General features: G+C 60.9%; 1 protein-coding gene across 1 annotated transcript in view; it reads right to left on the bottom strand.

Moving 5' to 3' along the window:
• The window catches only part of DNAH17 (dynein axonemal heavy chain 17), a 31854-nt gene extending 14418 nt beyond the window's left edge, over positions 1-17436 (bottom strand). The window contains exons 1-46 of the mRNA XM_063176114.1: positions 17089-17436; positions 16204-16397; positions 15759-15951; positions 15584-15683; positions 15421-15506; positions 15176-15301; positions 14789-14944; positions 14627-14707; positions 14143-14310; positions 13791-13907; positions 13421-13689; positions 13117-13312; positions 12817-12963; positions 12494-12602; positions 12265-12368; positions 12021-12161; positions 11759-11902; positions 11438-11620; positions 11083-11343; positions 10826-10995; positions 10383-10605; positions 10190-10306; positions 9985-10071; positions 9635-9787; positions 9036-9284; positions 8701-8823; positions 8140-8487; positions 7970-8061; positions 7704-7830; positions 7335-7487; positions 6764-6889; positions 6547-6654; positions 6296-6427; positions 5848-6008; positions 5561-5717; positions 5212-5316; positions 4690-4847; positions 3851-3989; positions 3127-3354; positions 2838-2975; positions 2212-2344; positions 1900-2027; positions 1660-1808; positions 1080-1362; positions 818-991; positions 17-224 (exon numbers count right to left, since the gene is read on the bottom strand). Coding sequence (XP_063032184.1) covers positions 17-224; positions 818-991; positions 1080-1362; positions 1660-1808; positions 1900-2027; positions 2212-2344; positions 2838-2975; positions 3127-3354; positions 3851-3989; positions 4690-4847; positions 5212-5316; positions 5561-5717; positions 5848-6008; positions 6296-6427; positions 6547-6654; positions 6764-6889; positions 7335-7487; positions 7704-7830; positions 7970-8061; positions 8140-8487; positions 8701-8823; positions 9036-9284; positions 9635-9787; positions 9985-10071; positions 10190-10306; positions 10383-10605; positions 10826-10995; positions 11083-11343; positions 11438-11620; positions 11759-11902; positions 12021-12161; positions 12265-12368; positions 12494-12602; positions 12817-12963; positions 13117-13312; positions 13421-13689; positions 13791-13907; positions 14143-14310; positions 14627-14707; positions 14789-14944; positions 15176-15301; positions 15421-15506; positions 15584-15683; positions 15759-15951; positions 16204-16397; positions 17089-17436 — 7492 coding nt within the window. The remainder of the gene's footprint in view (positions 1-16; positions 225-817; positions 992-1079; positions 1363-1659; positions 1809-1899; positions 2028-2211; positions 2345-2837; positions 2976-3126; positions 3355-3850; positions 3990-4689; positions 4848-5211; positions 5317-5560; positions 5718-5847; positions 6009-6295; positions 6428-6546; positions 6655-6763; positions 6890-7334; positions 7488-7703; positions 7831-7969; positions 8062-8139; positions 8488-8700; positions 8824-9035; positions 9285-9634; positions 9788-9984; positions 10072-10189; positions 10307-10382; positions 10606-10825; positions 10996-11082; positions 11344-11437; positions 11621-11758; positions 11903-12020; positions 12162-12264; positions 12369-12493; positions 12603-12816; positions 12964-13116; positions 13313-13420; positions 13690-13790; positions 13908-14142; positions 14311-14626; positions 14708-14788; positions 14945-15175; positions 15302-15420; positions 15507-15583; positions 15684-15758; positions 15952-16203; positions 16398-17088) is intronic.
• Positions 17437-18464: the final 1028 nt, after the last annotated feature.

The raw sequence follows: 18464 nt of genomic DNA, 5'->3' as shown, positions 1-18464 counted from the left end.
GCTCTGCGAGCCTTACCCTGCAGCATGGCCGAGGTTGTGTAGAAGTTGAGGGGCACAGACTGCACCAGGTATTCGTCTGTGCCGAGAGCTTCCAGCTTGTCCCACATCAGGACTGACTTTCCCGTCCCTGCGTTTCCCACCAGCATCACCGGCCGCTGCTTCTCCATCAGCAGGTCCATGAAGTAGCGCAGGCGAATGGTCTCTGTGGTGTGCACCACAGCAGCCTGGGGAGAGGAGAGGCTCTGTCAGCCCCTGCACTGCCCTGGCACTGGCAGAGGCAGGATCCTCGGTGGGGGCAGCGTGCCAGAGCCCTGCACAGTGCTCCTGGCAGCTCCAACAGACCCTGCTCTCTGCAGGCAAACCTGGTCCCTCTCTAAAGCAACACCTCTGATGTGCTCTGTCGTTCTAAAGACTTGCTGACCAAAACCAAGTTATTACACAGAACAACGCGAACAGCTCCTGAAACCACTACACAGCCACAGCTCCTCGCCCTTTTCCCTGACAGCTTAGATAACCTCTGCAAGATGCCACTGCAGGAAACAACAAATGAAGTGCTAAAGGACAATTTGCACTCAGGCAATAGTCACAGCTATTTTGTGAGACTCTCTGAAGCTGCAGGTTAATCTGAAGGTAAAGGAGACATGGAACTCACAGCCCTTGCCTGGGGCTTCTGTGGGGTAAAGAGAACCACTGGAAGCCATTGGGTTTGATGGGTGATACCAGTCTGGATCCTGATGATGCTCCACACATTACTGAGGGCAAGATTATGGAGTGACAGTCAAACAAACCAGATAAACACAGTGCTCGTGGGAAATACCTGTAAGGGGACGTCGGGGTCGAGCTCGAATGCTGGCACTCTTTCATCCCAGAGATTGAATGTCTTTGTGTTTGGATGAATGTAATAGTCAAAAACTGTCCCCTGACTAGGAAACTTGATGGCTTTAAATTCTGTCAGCCACCACTTGCTGAACTGCTGGCGGTGATCCACCAGCTGGAGGACAAAAAAGAGATACTCAGAGCCCAGCCACAGGATGGGATGCAGAGAAGGGTGGCAGTGCTGGGCAGGCCCTTGGCTGTACCTGGTCCTGGAACAAGGCCCCACCAAAGGCCCAGATGCAGGCAAAGACGAAGAAGAGCTCGTATTGCTCCCGGGGTGAGTCTGGTGGGACATTCTGGGGTGTCAGAAAACATTCCAGCAGAGACAGAACTGTCTGTATGGCCGTGACATCAGGAACAGGGGTGATTGTCTTGAACTCAGACTTGAGCTTCTCCAGGCATGGTGGCAGGTACTTGTCAAAGAGGATCGTCAGAGCAGCCTTCTCAGACTTCTCTGTCCTTGTCTCAATCCAGCTGGCCACAATGCTGTGGGAGAGACAAACAGGGCTGCAGCAAGTATCCCATCCCATCCCATCCCACCCTGTCCCGTCCTGTCCCATCCCATCCCATCCCATCCCATCCCATCCCATCCCATCCCATCCCATCCCATCCCATCCCATCCCATCCCATCCCATCCCATCCCATCCCATCCCATGGATTCCATCCCACCCCATCCTGTCCCACCCCGTCCCGTCCTGTCCCGTCCCGTCCCATCCCCATCCCCATCCCCATCCCCATCCCCATCCCATCCCATCGATCCCGGCCCGGCCCGTCCCAGCTCACGGGCTCCAGCCCAGGTCTGCGGGGTTGATGTAGAGGATCCCAGCCCGGGACACGGTGGCCGGCGTGGCCGTGCGCAGGTGGCTGATCTCGAAAATGAGCCTCATGGTGGGAGTGAGGGGGATGCGCTCGTTGCTGGCCAAGGTGAGGACCTGGGGGAAGGGGCTCGTTGTGGGGGATGTCTGGAGCTGGTCCCCCTGACATCACAAACGAGCAAAGCCCCTGGGCTCTGATGGCACCAACCTTATTGTCATCCATGACTGTGTTCAAGGACTCGATCCACATGGGATCAATGTCTCCATCAAGGATGATCCATTTGGGCCCATCATGGGTGATGTTGGCCAGGTCACGCATGGCTGTGGAGAACAGACCTGCCCCACAGAGAGACTCGGCTTGTTCCTCTCCACACGCAGTCCTTTGCTGGAGGACACGTGGGATTGGTGCTCCCATGAAACACATCCCTTCTCCCTCCCACTCTGGGAAAGAGCCCCAAGGAAAAGTCTTCCCATTGCATCTCACATCCCACAAACTGAGCTCACAGCACTGGTGTCTCACCATCCTTCCATTCCCGTGTGGCTGGATGGATGATCCCAAACAGCTCATCACAGGTCACAGCCTTGGGGTCCAGGTCCATCGTGACCGGCCTCCTCTTCAGCATTTTGTATGTCTTGTTGAGCGACTTCAGCACCTGTGCAGAGAGGATGGTGCAGCCACAGGTGCTGATGCCACTGGGGCAATCTCAGCCTTCCGCAGCCTCTGCCTGCGGTGGGGCCATGGGGCCCTGCTCCCACCTGGATGGGAAAGCCCTGACTCCCTGAGCAGAGCCAGCCCCTGGACAGGGCCCCGTGTGAGCCCAGCCCTGCCCCAGCCCTGTCTGTCACCCTGCCGGCACCACAGCACGCCCAGGGTCAATCCTGAGAGCGTGCCCCTGTCTGCTCTCTGTCTGTGTCTCTGCTCTGCCCGGGGTATCCCGCAGGGCAGCCCCGAGCTGTGATCCCAAACCTGCTCAGCTGCAGGGCTGGCACACGGTGCCCGAGGGCCTGGCACTGCTGTCCTCTGCCCGAACATGCTCTGGCAGGGCTGGGGGCTGCGCAGCCCTCACCAAGGAGCCATGGGAGGCCACGGGATGTGCTTGGCCAAGGTCAGAGGGGCCCCATGGCCTCAGGATGGTCTGGCCCTACCTGGGACTTGCCGCAGCCGGCGTTGCCGACGACGAAGACGGAGTGTCGCACTTGGAGCAGCTCCTCCAGCTGCACCACCTTCAGCACAAAGTTCTCCTCTGCCTGCAGCTTCAGCTCCACCACGGCCTCACGGATCACCTGGGAGGGAGAGCAGGCACTGAGCACCAGCAGCCTTGCAGAGGCCCTGGAGATGAGCCGGCTGCCCCAGGAGCGCTGAATAGAGCATCAGCCTCTGGATCCTGCCAGGACTGGCACATCTCTGGGGATGGGGCCCTGCTTGGGCTTGCACCTTCTCAAATTCGAGGTTCCTCTTCCTGGGAACGTCCAGTGCTGGAAACAGGTCTCCAATCAGCCCCAAGAACACAGGCAAGTCATCTGTCACGATCTTGGGGATATTGAAGTCTCGTAAAGCTCTCATCAGGACCTGGTCCTCTGCAGAGCCGGGGTCCCCCCTCTTTAAAGAGCCTGCCACCACCAGCACGGACTTGATGGCCCGCAGCCCCCAGTCATAGTGGTCCTGTGGCAGGAAGCAGAGAATCACCATTTCACTTTGGTGGGGGAGAACCGCTTCAAACAGCACTGCAGAGGAACACCCTGTCCATCAGCCAGGTCATCACATGGCACCCACTGGGCTGGACCTAAACTGGGCTCATCTACAGGAGAAGCCTCTGTCAGTCATGGGGTGGTTTGGAACTGGGAACCTGACTTCCTTCTTGGAGGCACCTTTATAGTGTAAATCACCTCTCTTGAGATGAATAACATCTGAATGCTCTTAACTGGCCTAATTCTAATTCCATGTTATTCTGCTTTTGGGCTTCTTGATTCCTTCCTTAAGGCAGAAAGGTGCCATATGATGCACCTGGTAGGAGAGGATCTGTCCAGCCACAGACCTGAGCTGTGCAGAGCTGTCACTCTGTGTGTCACTACCAGCAATCCCACCACAGAGTGTCAGCTTTGAGGATCAAATGGACTCTTTCCTCTCCCAGACAGCACTGTGTAATATTGTTAATTACCTGTTTCGACAGCAGCTCTTTGCAGAGCGTGTAGAGAGTGATGAACTTCCTTGCCAGGAGCCTGGCATCGAGAAACCCCTCTGCCACAAGCATGATTTCGCAGATCAGTTCAAAATCGGGGACCACCATAGCGCAGGGTCTAGAGAGGAGCAGCTGCAGTTGTCAGGGCTGCTTAGCACGTCCTTACCCTCCCACAGCTCCCAGGGTTTGCCCCCAGGTTTCCAGTGTCACAAACACCCAGCTGCTGCAGTTACACCTGCTGGGGTCTCCTGCCCAGACTCCTCCCAAGCGGGGCTCATGTCCCACCAGGCTGGGGCACACCAGCCCTTCTGCAGCCACAGGCTGAGTTTCACCAAGGACAGGGTCCCACAGCATCTCTGTGCCTCCCCTTCCAGTGCTTCACCACCTTTTGGTCAACTCTCTGTTGGATTTTAGTTGAGGGTGGCAACCCACCTGAGCATGTTGTCCCCATGCTGAGCAGCCCAGCTCACCCCACCTGGCACCTCTGGGGAGTGACAGGACTGTCCTGTGGTGCCAAGGGCTCCCTCTCACCAGGGCCACCACCCTTGGCTGAGGGTGCTCCAGGTGTGGCACAGGAGTGCCAGCACGGAGGGAAGGGCTGCAGTGACACCGACCCACCTGGACAGAGCTGGCTCTGACCCTGACCCACCTGAACAGAGCTGGCATTGACCCACCTGAACAGAGCTGGCTCTGACCCTCCTGAACAGAGCTGACCCACCTGAACAGAGCTGGCTCTGACCCTCCTGAACAGAGCTGACCCACCTGAACAGAGCTGGCTCTGACCCACCTGAACAGAGCTGTCTCTGACCCTGACCCACCTGAACAGAGCTTTCAGGTTCTCGGGCAGCTCGGTGCGCCCGGCGTAGCCAGGGTTCATGGTGATGAAGATCCCCACTGACGGGACCAGCGAGATGGTCTCCCCAAGGAAGTTGAATGTTTTCTTCCTGGCACGGATTGCATCCTGAATGCATTTTACCTGCCAGGTGAGCAGAGGTGTTGGCTCCCTGCCCAGTGCCCTGACTGCTCCCCAAGGTGAGCCTGAGGGTTTGGCTTTGCCAGGAATAATATTGAGGTCTTGCTGGAGCTGCAGCAGCAGGAGAGCTGCCCTTAAACCAGTTCCTTCCTAATCACACCAACTCCCTGTGCCAGGTGATGGCAGAGCTGGGGGGTGACAGGTCACCAGGATGGTACAGTTGGGCTGTGGGATTTAACAGTGCCCAAATCCCCTGCAGTGCTGGGATTCCACCCCCCACCCTGTGTCCAAACAGGACATAGTGGAGAGAACAGTGGCAAACTGTCCTGTGAGCCAGGTTTAACTGTGTTGTGGGGACAGCACGCACCTGCACCGCAATGACAGACAGGACCTCCACCAAAATGCGATTGAACTCGTCAAAGCAGCCCCAGGCGCCGGTCTGGGAAAGTCCTTTGTAGATGTTCCCACAGGACTGGAAAGAAACAGAGCGGTGGGACAGGGCTCAGGCACTGCGATCCCTCACAGTGCAGTGGGGGATTTGGTGACAGGGCTTGAGTGCTGAGAGCTGCTCGTGCTTTATGGACTGTGCTCTTCCCGAGGGAAACTCCCCACAGGGGTAAAGCCTCCCTGCCGAGGCTCCCCTGGGCTCCTGACACAGGGTCCCTTGTCTCGGACACCCCGTGGTGCTCACCTGGGTACCCCCATCCCGGGCCTACCTTGTAGTCCATCTGCTCGGAGCAGTTGAACACGTAGACCATCATGCCCACGGCCCGGCCCAGGTCCTTGGTGGTCTCTGTCTTCCCCGTGCCCGCGGGGCCAGCAGGTGCTCCCCCCATGTACAGGTGCAGGGACTGGGTCAGGGTGATGTAGCACCTGTGCAGGGACTGGGTCAGGGGGACGGAGCACCTGTGCAGGGCCTGTGTGTGCCAGGGTGATGGAGCACCTGTGCAGGGAGGGCCAGGGCTGAGCAGGGCCGGGCCAGGGCGGGGCAGCCGAACCTCACCTGTCGGTCAGGGGGGTGATGACCAGCCGGGGCGTGTTCCCCAGGTACTCGTAGGCGTAGCGCAGCTGCGCGTCGCAGATGTTGGCGAAGCAGTGCTTCTCCCCGTCGTCCCAGCGGTGCCGCAGCTGCGACTGCCACGCAAACGCCTGCGAGTTCTCCACCTGCGGAGCAGCGGCTGTGGGCAGGGGGCACGGGGGCACTGGCACTGCCCGCCCGGCCCTGGGACAGCCACACACCCTGCTCGGGGCTGTGGCCACCTCCCAGCGCTAGCACAGGGGGCAAAGGGGTCCCAGGGCCGTGCTGGGGTGCGTGGGGACCATCCCTCCTCACGGCCCAGCCCACACCCACCAACGGAGGTGCCCAGTCTGACTGCAATGGAATGGCAGGAAACCTGTGCTCCAGAGTTCTGAGTGACGCTGCACCAAAAATTCCCTCTGGTACCAAATACCTTTGTTTGGATCATTTTGCTTATAACATCCCTTGCATGGACATCAATAGTACAGATTGTCATGATCTTCATTCTGTCTCCAGCACTCAGGTTCCCAAGGAGCAGTGAAATCAGGGCATTCAGCCGAGCAATCTGGGCAAGGACAGAAGCATTGGGCATAGAGACGATGCCCTCGTTTGCCACCTCTCAATGACTCCTGGCCTGGCAGAGGGGCTCAGGCCGGCTCCAGGTCAGGTGCAGAAGATGCCAACCTGCTTTTTGTTATAATCCTTCAGGGCATTCTCGTAACCTTTCTCCAGACTCGCAAAGGCAACTCCAACCTCTGTAGTCCAGGCGATCTGGGTGCCCGTGAGAGCGATCTGCAGCAAACCATGGGGACAAGACGGCCATGAAGAGGAGCCTGCTGTGGCTCCCAGGGCTCTCTGCCCCTCCTCCTGCCCCTCTCAGGGCCCGTGCAGCAGCACCCACCTGGGCCGGATAGTCAAACACCCACTCCTCCCGTGGCTTGTCCTCGTAGGTGCCCAGGGCCTGGGGCATGAGGCTGCGCAGCGTCGAGCGCATGCACTCCAGCAGCCGGTTCAGCCACACCTCCACCTGAGGGGCACACCTGCACAGCTGAGCGGGCAGCTCCAGCCCTGCCAGGCTGCACAAACCTCCCCCTGCACCTGGCAGTGCCCTCAGAGAGAGCCCGGTGCCAGTCCTGCAGGGCACATCCCACAAACCTCTCCCTGCATGACCCTGCAGACAGAGCCCGGTGCCAGTCCTGCAGGGCACATCCCAGGGATGTGATGAGGGGTGGTCTGAGGGCAAACAGCCCAGGGGAAGCACCTGCAACCCTCGAGGGACAGGGAGGCTGAGCAGGTTTACACCACTGTGCTGCTCTCTACCTACAATGCAGGTGCCATTTCTGGGGCTTTTGGCCAAAAATCTCTGTAATTGCATATTTATACTCCTGCCAGGCCGTTAGAGCAAAACCAGCAAAAGGCTCAGCCCATGCCCAGCCTGCCCCCTGCCCCAGGCTCCCCGAAGCCCAGCTGACCTGGCCAGACAGGTCACACTCTGCATCGAAGTCCATGTACTCCCCGTCCCGGCTGAACATCCCGAGGGCCACCTTCTGGGGCTTTTTGTCTGCGTCCACCTGGAACTTCAGCTTGGCCAGACTGTCAAACAGCTTCGTCAAGTGCCGGGACACCTGAGAGCAGAGCACAGCCACTGTCAGGACCCCGTCACCTGCAGAGGGGTGATCAGCACTGGATCTGCCCCTGAGTGCTCCCTGGCCACTGCTCCCCCAGGAACATGGAGCAGGGATGGTGCTCTGCCCATAGCAGTGAAAAATGTTCTAAAATTGCTCAAACAAGTGCAGGGAAATGGCAGAGGACTCAGCCCCATGCTCACACACAGCCTATACCTCAAGGGGCTCGGTCCCCTTGGATAAAATATCCAGTAGGTCTGCAGAGGAGACAAAATAGAAGCGGGGAAAGGCCAATCTTTTGGTCTCCAGGTATTCAGCCAAGGCCTTCTCACAGACTGCCAGCCTGCAGAAAACAGAAAATCCTGCTTTAACCCCCATACATGGGCTTTAGCCTTTGCTCAGTCCCTGTCTTGCTGATGCTTTGGAGAACCAACCCTTCCTTTGGCCTCCCAAATGCTTCACCAGGATCACTGGATCCTTACCTGTCCTGCAGTGCTTCCAGCTTGGTGTTCAGCCCGGGCTTGTTGGTGCACTCAATCACATTGGGAGTTTTTACTGCATCAGCCACTAGAGCCTGAAGAGGAAAAACACTTCAGCCACCCGAAGTGGCCGAGAGCTGCAGGGAAAAGGAGAGGGGGAATGGGCTTCTCACTCGGAAATCCTCGTCAATGGTGTCAAATTTCTTCGACTCCTCTGGCAGTTGACTTCGAGTATCTTCGGATGCTATGAAGATTGTTTCCAGGTGACTCCACTTCCTCTGTACCTCAAACCAGGTGTTTATAACAGTGTCAGTGGTTGACAGCTTCTCCTGCCAGTCCTGTGCCCTCTGAAGGAAGAAGGCTCGGTACTTGGATGCCAGCACGTTCTGCAGCTGCATTTGGTTGTCCTCCAGTGTCTCAATGAGCGCCTCATCCATCTTGAGCAGTGGGAGCTGGGTCCTGCCGTGGGGCTCATACTCAAACTCCATTGCTGCCCAAGTAGTGTCCAGGGCATTCAGCACCTGTGGTTGGGGCAGGAGGATGAGCTGGGGGCCGAGGTGAGGGCCCAGCCCCTGTGGGGCAGCAGGGGGACAGAGGAGTGGCAGCTCCAGTGGCTCCACGAGCCCTGTGTGCTCCCTGTGGGCTCCAGGAACCGGAACACAGGGCCTGGCAGCCACGGAGTCACGCTGGCACAGGGGTCCAGCAAGGCAGGGGAGGAGCTGAGCTCCCTTCACCTTCTCCATCCCGGCCTCCTTTGTCGCTTTGTCCACAATGCCGCGAACCTCCTCCTCAAACTTGTGCAGGTTGAGCTGCAGCAGATCCGCCAGGGTGGTGTTGTCGGACATGGTGAACTCCACCTGGAGCAGAACCAGCATGGTTGGGCCATGGGCTCCCCTCCACAGAGAGGAGTCCAGCAGCTCACCCAGACCAGCTCTTTAAGACCCACAGCTAGAGATCCCACACAAATATTTGCATGTGGCCAGATTTGAGCCTAATGGCCCCCTTCCCTTGCTGGGTGTGGATCTGGGGAGCCTCCTGGGCCGGGGATGGGCAGGAGGGCTCGGAGCACCTTGGCTGTGTGCATGAGCTCCTGCCAGTGCCGGTCCCTGATGGCCGGGTTCTGCAGCTCGCTCACGGCGCGCAGGGACGTCATCATGTTTTTCACGCTGCTGTCCAGCCCCGTGAACGCGTTCCAGCCCTTCACGTCCTTATCCAAACCCCGGATGTCTTTAGCAAATTTCTTGCACTCAATATCCATATCCTCAACGTTGAGCTCTGCCCACTTGGTTGTGTTCCAGCTGGTGATGCTCAAGTTCACCTGGACCAGGATACATTCGCACAACATGGGATTAGCAGGAGCATTCCTGCCCGGGCAGAGGAGCAGCATACCCAGTGCCTGCACGCCCTGTGTGCCCACAGGGCCCCAACTCATGCCCACACCATGCAGACCTGCTCTAAGAGTAACAACCTGCCCCATGTCTCATCCTCCCTCTGATGGCCATGAGCTCTCTGAGAAGCTGCAACAGCCCTGCAGCTTTGGTTGGCAATGGCAGCTGACACCAGGTGCCTGTGCTGGTTGCCCATGCCAGCCACGAGCAGCCTGCTGTCCAGCCCTTGCCTGGATGCAGGGTTGGGCACTCTGCCCAGCTCCCAGAGCACAGCACATACCAGGGTGACCATGTCCCAGAGGTCCTTCAGCAGGCGCAGCTCCTTGCGGCACATTTTGAGCTGTTTGTACTCTGGGAATGACACCTCAAACAGCGCAGCTGAGGAGGCCAAGGCTTCCATTTCCTTCTCCAAGACCGTGATGCTCTTATGTTGCTGTATGGAGAAAAGGAAAAGGTGTCAGCCGGGGACTGTGCATCAGGGACATGTCCCTGTTCCTGCAGGGGCTCCATCCCTGCTGCAGGTCCAGAGGAGAGCTGGAGCCAGACCTGGAGCAGCTGCCCCTCCCCAGCACCCAGTGTCAGGACAGCCAGTGGGGACAGCAGTGGCCCTGGTGTCCTCCCCTTCCTTACCCTGTTCAGCGACTTGTAGGGCTCTGGTTCTGTGTACGAGAAAGGAGCATTTTCCTGGAAGGTCTCCCGGAAGGCGAGCTGCTGGACCTGTGTGGGAGCGTGAGCAGCACGGGGCTCATGAGGGCAGCCGGGACCCGGCAGTCGGGAGGAGCAGCAGAGTGCTCCCAGAGCTGCCCCGGAGCTGCCCCCCCGCCCCGGCTGGCACCTCGAAGTCCTGGCACTTGTTGCGGATGACGGCGGCCTCGGCCGCCTGCAGCGGCGCCGCGCTCTCCGCCACCCGCAGGCACAGCTTCTTGTTGTTGTCCCAGCTCTCGGGCAGCTTCTGCAGGGGGCACCACGTGCGGTCACCAGCCTGGCCCCAGCGAGCCCCTGCCGGCCCCCACACCCTGGCAGCCCACCTGGAGCAGCAGGTGGATCTCCTCCGGCATCTTGTCCCCGTAAGTCTTGAGCAGCGCCACCGTCTCCTTCAGGGGCTCAAACATCATGTCCGTCGCCTCCTGCCTCTCCCTGACCTTCGCCAGGTGCGCCATCACCTCCACCAGTCCTTCATAGTCTCCCTCCTCCAGAGGTTTACTCAAGCCGGCAGTGGACTCTTTGATGAAATTCTGCAGCTCCTCGAGACTGAGAGGACAGTGCTGCTCACCAGGTGTCCCTGGGGCTTGGGGCTCACTCTGCAGGTCCCCAGAAACCCACCCCTGGAGGTGCCTGGAAGCTTCCCATGGAACCTGCACCTCCAGGACCGTGTGCCTGGGTCAGCCCTGCCCTGGCACACAGAGGTGCCTGTGCCACCTTAGCCAGGCTTCACTCAGTGGGAGCAGCCCGTCCCTGTGCCAGGCCTTACCTGCTGGTGACGTGGTGGGCGAGGAACCGCCGGAGCACCATGCTGTGGCCCTTGATGGCGCTGAGCAGCGCCTTCTTGAAGGGGCGGCAGTCGCTCTGCAGCCACCCCCCAAACACCCTGGTTTCCTCAAACTCCAGCACGTCTTCATGCAGCGCCTCCAACACATCAATCTGGGGACAGGAATGGGTCACAGGCTGTGGCTGGCACCTCTCTGGGCACCCAAGCACCCAGCACATCTCCAGGCACCCGGCCCACACCTCCTTTTGAAAGAGTCCCAGGGGCGGTACCCCAGGTGCCAAGGGCTTCTGTGGCTCTGCTTTGGACTCTGCCTCGCCCTCTTCAGTGGCACTGTCCAAGGTGAGGAAGCGCTGCAGGAACTCCTCGGGGGTCTCCTTCCACAGGTGGGAGTGCTCCTCAAAGCTGGCACTGAATTCTTCACCTTCTGCCATGGTGCTGACCACCAGCGACATCAGATGCTCCTGCATCCTCAGGAGATCCTGCTGGTCCTCCAGCGCCGCCTGAAGGGCCGGGCAGGGGTCAGGGCCGGGCTGGGATGCGGCCACCCTCGCCCCCTCTGTGCTGAGCCGGAGCTGCTGCCCGCCACGGACTCACCTTGTAGCTGATGGCCCCCTCCAGCAGCCGCGGCATGGAGGCTGCCACCGCCTCCGTGTCCCCCAGCAGCCCCTCCACCAGCCCCAGGAAGCTGTCGCCGGCCCCCACCTCCAGCGAGGGCTGGTACTGCACGCGGCCCTCGGCCAGCTCCATGCGCACCTCGAACAGCGGCGACACCGGGGCCTGCAACGGGCGGGGGCTGCTCGTGTCCCGCAGCCCCACAGCCCCGCAGGGAGCGCGGGCACAGCCGCCTTTGGCACCGACCAAACTGGCACCCCAGCCCGGCACCGGGACACGCGGGGCCACAACAGCAGCGCCTACCTCGGGTTCCATGTTGGTGAGCAGCAGCTGCAGGGACCTGTGGACGAGCGTGCAGAGCCCATCCAGCACGATTTTGTCAATGTGTGCCATATAGTTGTGCCATATCCGTGAGGCTACATCAGCCTTAAACATCTCTGCGTTCTCCTGCCATGAGAAAACCGGCCAGGAGTGAACACCCAGCAAAGGCATCGGCTCCCGACACTGCTTCAAGCCCTTCCTCACCCCCCTGTGAGCCATGCAGGGCTCCAGGGCCACGTCCCACCTGCACCATGCCCTGGATCTTCTCGCCTGTGCTCTCGATGAGGGCACGGCGCTGAGCTATGGCATTTTCTCTGCCTTCAAGGTCCAGGAGAGCCGTTTCCTTGTTGTCCTTTCTTCCAAACAAGGGAGTGGCTGAACAGTCCTGCAGGGAGGAGAGAACGGGGCTGCTCTGCTGGGCCAGGGAAAGGACAGTCCCAGCTGGATGTGTCCCAGAAGGATGCCTGTCAAGTGCCAGTAAACGTTACCTCCATCAGCTGGGTGATGCTCTGCAGGTTCAGCTTCGCTGTCTGGACTCGTCTGTGCAGGTCGTGCAGGGTCTCCCTCATCTCCTGGATGTATTCCATGACACCTGGGAGGGAAATGGGCACACGAGCACATTGCGGAGACACCCCAGGGCAGTGGGAGGTCGTTTAGGACCAGGGACCCCCAGAAGGAGGATTGCCAGCCTGGGATGGCCAAGGTGAGGGTTTGTACCTTCATGGCTCCAGAACAGAGTCTTCTCAGCACTGGACAGACGGACATCCAGGGCCTCCCGCTCCTTTGCCAGCAGTGGCTGCTCCACTGGCATCAGCTGCTGCTTCACCTGAGCCAACAGACCCACAGGTGAGCCAGCACACCCACAGGTGAGCACTGGGGAACAGGTGCCCACCCCACAGTGGTGGATGGCACAGCTGTGGCCTGGCCAAGCCTCGGGAGGGGCAGGGACCTGAGGTGCTATTGGTGTGCCTGTGGTACCCAAACCCCCCGTCCCTTCCAGCCTGGAAAAGCAGCTGCGTTGCCTCCCCTCCAGAACCTGCCTCGTTGTACCAGCCCACGATGAGTGCCAGGTTGTCCCCTATCTTTTGGAAGGTCTCGTTTTGGGCAAAGAGGTTCTCAGCGTTGGTGGGGATGCCCTGCTGCTGCTGGATGTGCAGGTACTTCACCTCCCGCAGGACGGCCGAGAGCTGCGAGGGACACACCGCGCCCGGGAGGGCTCCTTAGCCCCGGGACAGCCCCGGGAGCGCGGGGGCAGCACCGGGAGCGCGGGGGCAGCACCGGGACAGCCCCGGGAGCGCGGGGGCAGTGATGCGGGGGCTGCCGCCCGTGCCGGCACCCACCTCTTTGCTGAAGTTGACGCCGAGGAAGCCGGACTCGGGCTCCCGCTGCAGCAGCGGCTGCTCCAGGCTGAAGTGGCAGTCCTTGCCGGGCCCCCTCGCCCATTCCTCGTAGATCCTCTGGCTGTAGCTCTGCAGCAGCCCCATCATCTCCTCGTACTTGCCGGACACCAGCTCAGCCTCGGCGCCCACCATGGCCCTGTCAGAGCCGCAGGGAAGCCGCTGAAGGCGGCGGGGCACGGAGGGGACCCTCTCCGGGCTGGGTCCTGCCCCAGCGGTGCCCCGAGGGACCGGGAGCTGCACCTACGGGTGCCTCATGGCCAGCAGGTCCTGGCGCGGCCCCTCCAGGCGCTGCTGCAGCTCCAGCGCCCACTTCAGCTTCCCGGCCACCGGCGGCATGTTCTTGTGGATGGCGGGGCCGCCCCCGGGCGGCGGCGGGGTCAGGAACCGCGTGTCGTACAGCATCTTCACGCTCTCCAGCTCCGCCTCGAACATCCCCAGCAGGGCCAGGTAGCAGGGGGAAGCCTCAGCCTTGATCAGGGGCCGCTCCAGCACGGCGGCAAACATGTGCACCAGCTGCAGGAGAGGCGGGCGCGGGTTCCTGCACCTGGAGCAGCCCCAGGAGCGGAGACACCCCCGGGTCCGCGGGAGCTGTGCCCGTGCTGGGGCTCAGGTACCTTCACAGCAGCTGTCAGGCGGTTGCAGTCGTCAAAGCCCTGGCAGAAGATGGCAGCCAGCTGCTTGTTCGCATCCTCAACCTTCTTCTGGAACTCCGCAAAGTCTGTGTTCCACTCCTGCCATTGAGAGCAAAATGGTTCAAAGAGGCGCAGCCCCTGTGCCTCCTTCTCAGATCTTTCAGGAAGGGTTTGCTGAACCCAGAGGGTCCAGAGCCAGCCCTGTGCTGCTGTGGGGCAGTCCCATGTGTGACTGCAGCCCGTTCTCACAAGAGATTTTTCTCTTTTCACTACACAATGTTAACACCTCCACTCCAGCACCCATTACATTTCCACTCCAGCACCTGCTCCTTACCTCTTCATCGGGATCCAAGGGATCGTATTTGCAGTCAGCAAAAGCCTTGGTAGCTTCACAGATCTCCTCAGAGATCCTCAACACCCAGGTCCCAAGGAAGTTTCCTCGCACCCCTCCCAGCACCGTCTTCTCCAGCTTCTGGAATTCGATGGCTGCCTGGAACAGCTCCTGGCAAGCACAAAGCCCCGTGTACCTGGCTCCCCTGTGCCAGCCTGCAGGTGCAGGAGCTGCAGCACCAGCACAGCCCAGCAGCGCTGAGGAGCAGCCCCACAGGGGTGGCATGGCTGGGGTGTGCCCATCCTGCCGTGGGGGCTCGGGGAACCTGCCCTGGCAATGATGGCACTGACTCCCAGTGATGTCCCACTGTGCCAGCAGCCCCAGTCCACCCCAGGCTGCAGCTGAGCCCCCTCTGTGGCACTGCCTCCCCAGGACCATCCCCAGGGCAGGGGAGGCCTCACTGTGCCCTGTAGTGCTGTGCTCTCACCTTGATGGCCCTGAGCCTGTGCAGGAAGGCATCCATCCTCCCAAAGATCTGCGGCGGGGGAAACTCCCAGAGCTCCTTCTGCTCCTGGGAGGAAGGGGAGAGGGGCTGTCAGCCCGGCGCTGGTGTGCAGGGTCGGAGTTCCTGCACCATCCCTGCACCCACCGGGAAGAACGTGCCCGTTAGCTCGGAGCAGTAGGTGCTGTAGGACTGGAAGAACTTCTCTATGATGGAGATGGCGTGTTTGAGTCCCTCCAGGGTCTCCTGGGGCTCTCCTTGCAGCCCCTTCATCATGTCCTCTGGGTTCAGGTATTTGTAGGTCTGGGACAGACACAGGCAGGGTGTCAGGAGGAAGGGGAGGCTTTCAGCCCCACAGACTTGCTGTGGTTGCCTGCAGCCCGTGCCTGCCCCAGACTCCCCCAGCCCCAGGGAGCTCTGCTGCTCCCTTCTCTGGTGTGTCTCCACATCACCGTGACTGGATTCTCCACATTTGCCCCCGAGAGGCAGCATCTGGAGGGGACGGGTGGGTCAGTGCTGGCCGTGGGGCCGTACCAGGCTGATGAAGAAGTTGCAGGTCTCCTGCAGGATCCGGGCTATGTGGGCAGGGGAGTGGTAGTGCACGCAGTGAGCGCGGAGCAGGCAGATGGTGCACAGCACCTTGGGCACCAAGGGCCGCAGCTGCGGGAGCAGAGCCTCGTCAGTGTTGGGGATGTGTCCCCCCACAGCCTCCGGGGCTCTGCTGCTGCCCAGGTGAGGCCAGCAGGCTGTGCCTGGTTATTTAGCCACACATCAGTTACCTCGGGGTACTCCATTTGCTCCATGTCCTCCAGCAGCCCCTGCAGCGGCTGCAGGTGCAGGTTGACATCATTGGCTTCCTCCAGACCTAGGACAGGGAGAAAGCCCGTGTTGGGATGGGGACATCTGGCTGGGGGCAGCCACCACCCTGTCACGGGACCTCACCCCCATTGACGGCCCTGATCATGTTCTGCAGCGATGGCCAGTAGCAGCTGTCAGCCTTCTCCAGGGCCTTGGCCAGCCCTGTCACCTGCGGTGTCACCAGCTGGGGAAGAGACACCAGGATCAGCACGGGCGGCTCAGCACGAGGACCCCTGGCCACGGGTGGGTGGGACAGTACCTGCTCACTGATGCACTGCAGGCTGGTCACCCTCGTCTGCCAGAAATCAAACTCCACCTTGGGCAGGGGGTGCAGCCCCTCCTGCAGCTGCTGCGCTGGGTCCTGGACGAAGATCTCCTCAACCAGCTGGAACCACTCGATGACCACGGTCTCGATGGAGTGCAGCACTGTGCCATCGATGGGCCCCACCAGCCTGGAAGGCAGATGGGTTATGCCCTTGGGAGGCCTGAACTGCCCCAGGGGAGCCCCAGACAGCCCTAGGGGAGCCCTCACTCCTGCTTGAGGCCATCTCAGCCGGGGCAGATGCCTGCCCTCGAGCACTGTCTGCTGCAGGGGATGGCTGTGCCCAGGGCTGTGCAGGGACCCAGCTCCCATCCCTTCCTGGGTGATTTATGCTGCCCCGGGCCCCTGCCAGGCTTTTCTGGCCCCAAGTGGTGCCACCCACCAGTCCAGGGCGGCGCCTGAGTCCTCCCAGCTGACCAGGTGCTCGGGCAGTGGGAGCAGCGGCTTCCCCTGGATCTTCCCAGTCATCATGAACATCTTGTTCTGCAGCTGCTGAGTGTGGCGCACGATGTCCTCCGCCACAATCCTGGGCCAGTTCAGCCCCTCATCCTGGCTCAGGAGCAGAGGGGTCACAACCTGCGAGACAGGGCTGGCTCAGGCACTGCGTTGTGACCTGCTGTACACAGGGCACGGGGCACTTCCCTCTCGCTGCACATTGAGGCAGTCTCAGTGCAGTCACGGCTCTCTTGGCCACAGATGGGTGCTGCTGGTGTTTATCAGTGTGACCAGAAGGCCCTTTGCTCTGGTTTCCAGCTCTCATGGCCTGGGAAGGGCTGGACGTGGCACAGCGAATGCATCTGGCACAGTCAGGGGCTGGCACATGAGCAAAAGCCCCCAGCAATGAGGGGGAACATTGGGAGCTCCTGGAGCTGATGAAGCTTTTGGGTGCTCTGGGCTGGCAGCAGGAATATTTATGGGAAGTTTGAGGGCAATCCACTTCGACATTTCCCAGCTGCAGGGTAAAGGTAAGGGGGCATTATTATGAGTTTCTAAAATTGCAGGGAGGAAGTGATCCAGTAGGGGCCAGAAGCAAACCAGCTTGGTGACCTTCACCCAGCTCCTGTCCTTGTGGGGCTTGCTCAGCATAGGATGGGAGCCACAGCAAGGTCAGGGTGAGGACCTGGCACAAGTTTTCTCTGTGAATTTTAGTTCATTTTGGAGCCCACCTGGAGATTTGGCTAGAGCAGCCCACAGCAGGGTCCCAGTGTGCCCAGGGAGCTGCAGTCACCCTGCTCAGCCCCAGCCTGCTCCTGCACAGGTAACCCACCTCCAGCAGCACGGTGATGAGCTGCTCCACGGGCGAGGCGCCCACGTCTCCCACCAGCAGCGCGCTCCGACAGTTCTCCTTGGTGATGTTCTCCTCCTTCTTCTTCACACAGTAGAATGCCTTGCCCTTCAGGGCAGGTGGGAAGGAGGTAGTGGGCTGGAGCTGCCCGGCAGGGGTCAGCGCCAGCACCAGCTCCAGCAGCTCTGGCTGCTTGAAGAACTTGTCCAGCAGGACTGAGGTCTCCTCGCTGGCCGCAAACTTGGCCCACTTGTCGGGCCGGACGCGCAGCAGCGCCGTGGCCAGGTTCTCCAGGAGGACCAGCCTCTCGTCCTGCTCTGGGTCTGACATCCTGCCAGCACCTGGGGGGTCCAGAGGGAAACCCCGCTCAGCCGGGGCCGTGCCGGCCCCACACCCTGCCCTGACGCTGCCATCACCCCAGCCCTGCCCTGCCCTGCCCTCAGCCTTCCCTCTGCACATGCACAGGGGAAGCTGCCAGTCCCAGCCCTGCCTGGGCCCAGTGGCCCCAAGCCTACGCCATCCCTGTCTGCCCCATCCCTGACTGGTCCTGTTACTCCCTGGCCTGCCCATCCCTGGACCTTCCCCATCCCTGCCTGCCCCTATTACCCCCTGACCTGCCCCATCCCAGCCTGGCGCTATCGCTGCCCTGGCTCACCCCATCTTACCTGGCTCTGCTGCTTCCCTGTCGCACTCCTCAAGGCTCCAACAGCCTCCAGGCACTGGCAGACCCCACCTGCCACTGCCAGCAGTTCAACTGACAGTGTGCCCCAACCGACCCTGGCACCAGCCCAACGGGCACCAGCCCAACTGCAGGGCTGCCCTTCCTCTGCACACCCCAGTGCCCCATCTCTCAGTGAGGGCTCATTGCCCACCCTGGCCAGACCCTGGCTGCAGGGCCAAAGGCTGCAGGGCCAAAGGCTGCCCCATCTGAGGCACAGGATGGGCAGGGGCTGCAGCAGGGAATGCTCTCGCAGATCCCCCCGTGGCACAAGGGTGTCTGACTGGACAACGCCTCCAGGCTGATGGCACCAACACAGCTGGCACAGGCTTGGCACTCCCAGCCTGGCTTTGATCCCACTCACAGCTGGCACCAGCTGGGTATGCAGCCCCCTGCCCGGCGCAGAACACGGTACCCGAGGGTACCCCCCGTCCCCACTCTGCCAGGTCCTCCACAGTGCCCTGAACGCCTCTGCCCAGCCAAGCCTGGTGCCCGCAGCAGCTGCAGCACCAAGAGCTGCCCCAGCCTGGAACAGAGCAGAGCTCACTGCCCTGTGCTCTGCACTGAGGCACCCCAGGCAGTGCCCTGGTGCCCAGGGGCAGCTGGTGAGGCACAGGGCTCACACACACCCCCAGCACAC

Source organism: Melospiza melodia, chromosome 24 (genome assembly GCF_035770615.1).
Source record: "Melospiza melodia melodia isolate bMelMel2 chromosome 24, bMelMel2.pri, whole genome shotgun sequence".
NCBI classification, from domain to species: domain Eukaryota; kingdom Metazoa; phylum Chordata; class Aves; order Passeriformes; family Passerellidae; genus Melospiza; species Melospiza melodia.
Note: the sequence above shows the minus strand (reverse complement) of the source record. Positions and strands in the feature narration are given on the sequence as shown.